Consider the following 7617-nt stretch of genomic DNA (forward strand, 5'->3'; position numbering starts at 1 on the left):
ACCACAAGGGCCACAGGGAAGGTGGGGACCCCGAGAGTGCTGCCTCCCGAGACCCCAACACAAAATGGAGCCAAGTGGTGGGAGTGTCACTTCTTGATAACCCCAGGTGTTTGAAGAAGACATTCTTGATCTTTCTCCCAAGACATCAGGGAAGGACAGCTTCTAAAACCCTTTCTCTGGGTTAAAGTGCAGAAATTGGAGGGATGAAGGGCCTGGTCATACTTACTCAGTGATGTGGGTGGAGGTTTGTGGAAACTTTTCCTTTCTGCTTTCTGAAAGAAAAGAAACGATGTAAAGCACGTTGAGCCTTCTCGAGGAGCCCGATGGCCCCAAAAGTGAAGCACAGGCATGTTCAGGACGGGTCAGAGCAGGTGCAAGGGCAGCAGGAGAAGAGGTTAACTCAGCAGAGACATGAGTGAAGGCTGAGCCCAGGAAGAAACACACAGCACAGCGAGGTGACCCCGGAAAACGTGATCCGTGCGGTGTTCTGGCTGCACTGGGTTCCCGGGAGCTCTCGGGACACCACCTAGAAGCACACTGAAGATGCCACGCAAACAGCGTATCTTCGGCCCCCCTGACTGTCCTCAGGCCAGTGCCTGTAGCGCCAAGGTGTGACCGTCCACCAGGATGGACTCGGCAGGAATACGGCAAGTACAAACCCCACTGGGGAGGGACGGTCCCGCACGGGAGGGGCCCTGTCGGAACACCGTCTCCCAGGGCAACCCTGATGCCAGATGCAGAACTGGGCCCTGCCGTGTGCCCAGGGAAAGGACAAACCTCATCGGCTTCCTCTTGGACAGAGAATCCCTCTTCCCTCCCTTGCAGCAGAACCGTGAGCCCTGCCATCTGAATTTTCCCTGGACATGAGCTGGATCCCTACTCCTCCGGGGAGCATCTCGGGTCCACGGCCTCAGTGGTGTTGAGGGAACACCCCTAATCTGCAGAGGTCCCTCACTGCAGACAACGGGCGCGTGATGGTCCCCTTCGAGTGCACAGAGCCGAGGTGGAACGGAGACCTGCTGGTGCCATGTGCCCTCAGAGCCATGTGCTGAGGCTCGTCTGCGACTCTGCCTGCTGGACACGTGCCTTGTGCTCTTTTTTTGTGACCGGAAAGCCGGGAGGCTGCACATTCTACCCAGCGCGGCTCCGCAGACAAACCCAGACCGGCCAGGCTGGGGGCTGCTCTGCCTTGGGACCCCTGCCGGCCACTCTCCCTTCAGGCCACTCCTGGCATCCAGGGGACCCTGGGGCCATCGTGCCAGGACATCACACACCGCCAGAGCCGCGGCTGCCAAAGCGAATCCCTTCTCCGGCCTAGAGCCCTCTCCCCGCTTCATGCTACACCAAAACCAGGAGCAGGATAAGAGCTTAGAATGTGCCTCAAATATACTCTGCTCACAACTAACACCCGGATACAAGTTTTAAAATTATAATCACGGTTACCTATACCAACCAAGGGCTCAAAACTCCTCAAGTGCAGAGTAGCCCCTAGAGTGTGTATTCCGGCTCTAAACGTCACGTTTGCGGGGAAAGAGCCGGGGGCGTGTTTGGGTAACGTGTAGGGGCCAGGTAACCAGCAGTGGGACAAGCGGCTGTGCCCCAATCACACTCACCGTCTCAAAGTCAGAGTCAAAGGTAATTGCGGATAGACTGTCATCTCCCTGGAAGAAGAGATGGAAACAGTGAAATTTTAGGGAACCTGCCTGACCCCCCCACGGTCACACGTACAAAGTGAAAACAGCCCATCCACGGCTGCTGAGGCAGTGACTCAAGAAACCCACTCCGAGTTAGCTCAGAGCATGCAAAGTGGGCAGCGGCCAGCCCGCTCGGTTGCGGCCCAGAGAACGGTGGCGGACGTGACACAAAGCTCCACCCGCTCGGGCTGCTCCACATCTGTCCACCCGGAGGCACCACATCCAAGGATCCGCTGTGTACTGTCGATAAAGAAACGGTTTTGGAGAAAAGGAACGGGTCTCACATCGTTTAAATGCTCTCTCATTCATCTTCACATCAAGGCACAAGGGACCTGGGACTGGCTCCTGACAAGAACAAGTCAAAGTCATTTAAAAACACACGCGCACTAATACATGCCTTATTTGGCCGTAGAAACCTTCCTGCCCGGCCGTGGGGGGTAGAGGAAAACGTGTACCGCCTAATTTCAGTACGAGGATGTCATTTCCCAAGAGAAGACTGTTTCTGTGCTAACTCACTTACTCGGTTTTAAATCCTAAAAAAAGGGAAAGGAGGAACACACATAAACCCGTAAATCCCCTCTGATCGCCGTGCTGTTGATTCGCGGTGCGGTTGCCGGGAGTTAGGAACCGACACCCGTCCTGGGAGCCGAGAAGGCCGCGTCTGGCTGGTGAGCGTGTCTCAGCAAGCCGTGTGGGCGCGGCTGAACCCACACGGTGTCGTCGTGGGACTTTGCTGCCTTCTGAAAAGCACAAGTACGGACTGAGCCATATGGCCATAGTATCAGTACTTTAAGGAACAATTCTTCCAGCAGATGTTCCACTGGAAACATACGGCCGTGCCAGAGGGGTGGGGGGTGGGTAAGGTGTCGCTGTCGGGACGGGGCAGCCCTCCAGCCCAGCGATCTGAAACACAGGGTCCGGACTAAAGGTGTGGCGTGACCTGATGTGGGACGCGGGGGAAGGTCGTGTGCCCCAAATAAACAGAATCTTCCATCAGCCACTGACGGATTTTCTGCGCCATCTCACAAGTGATGTTTTAAGGCACAACTAGCACGTGACGATCACAGAGCGTCTTCCTTGAGCAAAGCGTGTGAAAATGACGCCCAACGTTTAGGAAGGGAAGGCAGCAGGTTCAACGTGCAGATCCCGTGTCAGATCTGGGGAGACACGGTGGCGACCGCGCCCTGGCATCGCAAAGGACACGCCTGCCGACAGCGGGTGTGGACCCGCTGGAAACCGCACAGAGGAGGAGCGACGGCTTTCTCTGTGGACGCTCGTCATCATTACTTGTTTAATGGCCTGAAGGCTCAACAGGGAAACGAGGCTACCTGTGTGGTGGACAAAACCCAGGGATCTGTCTCCCACAGGTGCGCTCAGCCACCACGCCTTCGCTCCCTCTGCCCGCCAGTCCTGCCAGACGGGACGGGACAGGACGCGGAGCCACTCCAGGCTCACCTCTTCAGGCTGCAGCAGACAGACCAGGGGCTGCGTTAAAGACAATGAACGAGTCGATGTCTCTGAGCACAGTCTGAGCTGCCGCACCCCTTCCCTGGGCTTCTGGAGCCCGGGGCGGACGCGGGGCAGGCGGGCGGAGAGCAGCATCGTGCCTCCCCGCCGGCTGTGTGACGTTGGCCACACCACTGACCCTGTGCATCCCAGCTTCCTCAACAAAGGAGAACACGTTCCTCTACCGGATTTTCAAAAACACTAGAAGGATATGTGTACTAAGCAGACACTGGGAAAAAAGAGCGGGTCTCGAAGGAGACGGGGGAGCCTGCGGGGATTCAGTACACGGTGTCGGAGAAGAAGGAATACAATACGTTCCCTAGGAGTGGTCTTCCAGAATGATGGGGTGACGAGCTCGGACGACTGTCTCCTCAACAGACAGCCGTTTAACACAGAAAGTCATCAAACAAACAATCATTTGGGTTTCTGGAAACTGGCCTAAGGGCAGACAGCAATGGAGGAGATTCACTCAAGAAAATCTACTAAATCTGGGAGAGAACAGTCCGGGGCATCCCTTGCCCCCCCACCCCCAGCCCTGTCCCACGGGAACTACTCCAGGGAGATAGGCTCTAGGTGGGTGCAGGCAAGACAGTGGTGAACGGTGGGGGAGATTCCCTGCGCCCAGAAGGAGGGTGTAAGCCCTACCCCAGGAGCAGCCGACTAGGAATTCTAGGTCCCCAGCTTGCTCGCAGGGCAGAGGTTCCGCTCAGGGAGGGTCAGGCCCCCACCTCCCCGCACCACAACAGGACTGTCACTCGAGGAGGCCGTCCCTGCTGTTGGGCCCGTGCGGTAGCACAGGGGACTGGCTGTATTTGTAGTGCATGGTGGAGGATCCCAATGGCTCCCTAATTCCAATGCCAAGTTGAAGACAATGGGGACGTGGTGGGGAGCCATGACAGGGCCCTCCTAGCTCTGTGACGGCAGCAGCAGGAAGCCAATCTGAAGAGCAACCAGAAGCTTTAACAGAGCCCAGAAGAGCCTTCCTGGGGTCACAGTCGACCTTGAGGGTCAGGGAGGCTGCCTCCAAGTGCTAGACCGCACGCACGTGGCCGTGGGCTTAAGGAGGGCTTGGAAACACTCCCCACACACCTAGACCAACCCTGGCGGAGGGGTCTTAGCACAACCTCGAAGCAAACACTGGCTGGACAATAAACCACCCCGCCACAAGAGCCGCTCCCCAGGAGCCAGGCCTAGAGGTACAATATCTAGAGGTCCGGAGGGCACGTGCGCGTCTAAGGCTGCCCGTGCAGGGGAGACGGAGAGGGGCAACCCAAGCTACTAGTCCCTGGCTGCGGGTGGGCAAAACCGTAAAGTCGCGTACCGTGACAGCAGCCTCCAAGCCACACGCACACAGATGCACACATGCACACACGCACACGCCCACACAGGCACACGCAGTGTGACAGGCCAAGGGGCTTACCCACAGCCGTTGATCAAAAAATGGCTTCTGTTGACCCAAGGGTGACCCCTAGGTAGTGAAGTTAAGAGAGATGCAAACAAGACAAAACCTGCAGGGAACCAGAGGCTGCACAGCGCGGGCAGGAGGACCTCAGAGTTAGTCCCGCTAAGTCACTCACCAACCACGGACCACCAAGCAAACACCAAGCCCATGGGGAGGAGGGGTGGCGACCCGGGGTCGCTGTCACATTCCATCTAAATGTCTAGCTTCCGACAGGAAACCATGAGATACCCAGAGAAACAGGAAAGTGTGATTGTTAGAAGGGGGAAAAAAGCAGAAATAGAAACTTCTGAAGGAGACCGGATGAGGGACTTAGCAAAGACTTCAGAGCAGCCATTATAAATATGTTCAAGCCGTGGTGCTGTGAGGCTGCAGGGTGATCTGGGAGGCAGGAGAGCACAGGAGATTGTGAGCCAAAGGTCGGGGGCAGGGCTGGGGGGAGAGGAGACCTGAGGTCTGGGCCAGGGGGCTAATAAAGCACGCGATATAGAACCTTACACATAGTAAATGTCTAATAAATGCTCTTCTTGTCTCGTTCTAGAAACTGTGAGCCTTTTTATGAATGTTGGCCCTTAAATCACCCGTGGCCCCACTCAGGCTCTACGTCACCCCCGTGGCTCTGTACTGCGGTCAGCAGAGCTGCTTACAGCCGCCGCACGGTGAGGCCCCTGGCACACGGTAAGCACTCTGCGAAAGTTCACGAGCAAGCCCAGAGGCAGCTCTATTCCAAGGGACTTGAGAGAATGGACAGACTGGACAGTGCCTGCTCTCAAGAGGTTCTTGTCGAACTGAGCACAGATGCAAGCTAGCAGAAAAGCCGCAAGTTAGCCTGGACCAAGGGCGTCTCCTAGACGTGGAGAGAGCTTTGCAACAGTTTCTCCACGAGACCGAACTCCTGGAGACCAAGGCAACATGGCTTAACTTGTTCTGTGTCCTCAGAGCCTCACACGTAAGGGGCTTAGCAAATGTTTATGTGCATAAGGATGTTTATAGTAGCACTGTTTCTAATAGCTGAGCAGCGAAAACAAAAGAGTAAAAAGCAGGGAAATGGGTGAATACAATAAGGGCATCCACAGGTTAGACTTTTTCATATCATGCTCATGAAAACGTGCGGCTGTGGGAAAACGCTAACAACAAATAAAGGTGACAAAACGAGTCAAATATGCTCTCAACTTTTTTCAAAGGTGCGTGGAAAAAGATGCATTGGAAAAAGATTGGAAGGAAATCCGCTAGATATTGACCAGGTCTTGTGCAGGTAAACGGACTTTCTAAGTTTTCTCTAACGGTCATGAGTTTTACAATCACGACATAAAACGTCACTTTCTAAAGATGAAGGACCCATGGCGGTAACTGAGTCCCATGTAGGTGGGCGGGCCTCCCAGATGAGGCAAGACTCGCTGCCTTGACGGACAAGTTCAGTCACTCCCAGGGGCCAGCAGCACTGAGCCTGGGCCCTCGCTGTCCAGCCCGGCTGAGTGCTGCCATCTCAGTGAGAAGGAAGCAAAGCGAGCAAATTTCCCTCTGTCTGGAGCCCTCCCAAGGCTTCTCACCCCGCCTGCAATAAAATCCACGCTCCCTGCATGGCCTGCACGGCTCCCGTGGCCAGGCGGGTGCCCACCTTCCATGCACACCCCTTTCCCCCAGGAGGTCCCAGCAAGCTTTCGTGCAGGCGCTGTGCCACACTCCACTCTCCCATCTCAGGACCTTAGTACATGCTGCTCCCCACTGCTCTCAGGTCTTTACCAGCCTGTCTCCTTCTCGTCCTCATCCAGGGCGTCCTCAGAGCGGCTGCTCCGGGCACCCCGTCTAAAGCAGCCCTCTGCAACACCTCCATCACATGGGGCCTGTTTTATTTTCTGCACAGCTCACTCTCTGAAGTGATCTTGACGCTCTGTTTCCTGCCTTCTTCTCCCCCAACGGGAATGCCACTTACCCACGTGGATACCTCCCCTCCAGCCGGTAGTGGGCGCTCCCAAAACACTTGGAAAAGGCACGAGCGGACAGCACGTTTGCCCTCACCCAAAGGAGTAAACCTGGGGACGCCTCCCCCGGGGAAGCCTTCTCCCATCGGCGCCGGGCAGGGCACTGTTGTCGGGGCCGGGGGTTTTCCCCCTGCACACCCAGGCCGGCCGCTGCCCCCCGCCCCGGAGGCACGGGTGGGCCAGCACTTACGCAGTAAACTCCGTCGCCCCGCGGACCGCGGTAGCAGGCTCGGCACAGGCCGGGGCCTCGAAGGAGGGCGCGGCGTCCGGGAGGGCTTCCTGGAAGCGGCGGCCTGTGCACGGGCTGGCGGGGTCTAGGGGCAGCTGGAGACTGGGTGAGGGGCGGCGACGCCCGGCCGGCTGCACGCGGGCGGGGGCCCAAGGGTCGGTCTTATGCGGTAACAATAATGGCAGCTGTCACCCGGCGGCCTCCGGCCGTGTGCCCCTTCCTCCGGACCGCGCCTGGCCGCGAGAGCCGGCGAGCTGGAGGGAGCGAGGAGGCCCGCCCGCGCTTACCGTCTCCGAGGCCGGATCCGCGGTGCCCAGTGACATGGCTGCGGCGCCGCCCGGCCGCCCCTCGGCGCTGCGGGCGCGATTGTCCGGCTGTGCGGCTCCGCCGGCGGCCCAGCCCCCCGCAGCCCCCGGACCTCCCTGCCCGCGCGCCTGTCGCGACCCCGCTGCCATGGTAACCGCGCCGCCCGCACAGCCCCGGATGTGGCCGGCGCCCGAGAGCCCGGCCGACCTTGCGCGTGCGCCGGGAAGCCCGAGGGCCGACCCGCAGCGCGCCCAGAGAAGCGAGGCTCAGAGCCCTGCGGTGCTGAAGCCCCGGGAACGCGCTTAACGGTTCCCGGAGTGCGTCCCCCGCCTTCTCTCGTGGAGGCTCCGCGACAAGCCTGTGCGCCAGTCACAGAGCAGGATGCTGCTGTTTATTAGGTTAACCTAAAAGGGACAAGGAGCTTGTGCAGGCTGCTAGTTC

The 7617-nt window shown here is 58.1% G+C and overlaps 1 protein-coding gene across 5 annotated transcripts in view; it reads right to left on the reverse strand.

Annotated features, from left to right (window-relative positions):
• Nucleotides 1-7327, reverse strand: part of IQCE (IQ motif containing E) — a 42910-nt gene extending 35583 nt beyond the window's left edge. For 4 of the 5 annotated variants that reach the window (XM_047837860.1, XM_047837858.1, XM_047837859.1 and 1 more), the window contains exons 1-3: nucleotides 7158-7327; nucleotides 1614-1661; nucleotides 227-272 (exon numbers count right to left, since the gene is read on the reverse strand). In XM_047837860.1, the coding sequence (XP_047693816.1) occupies nucleotides 227-272; nucleotides 1614-1661; nucleotides 7158-7325 (262 nt within the window). In that variant the 5' untranslated portion in view covers nucleotides 7326-7327. Of the gene's footprint in view, nucleotides 1-226; nucleotides 273-1613; nucleotides 1662-6831; nucleotides 6982-7157 lie in introns of those variants that run through there. The other variant, XM_047837861.1, reaches the window with a different exon arrangement.
• Nucleotides 7328-7617: the final 290 nt, after the last annotated feature.

This window comes from Prionailurus viverrinus, chromosome E3, assembly GCF_022837055.1.
Source record: "Prionailurus viverrinus isolate Anna chromosome E3, UM_Priviv_1.0, whole genome shotgun sequence".
NCBI lineage: Eukaryota > Metazoa > Chordata > Mammalia > Carnivora > Felidae > Prionailurus > Prionailurus viverrinus.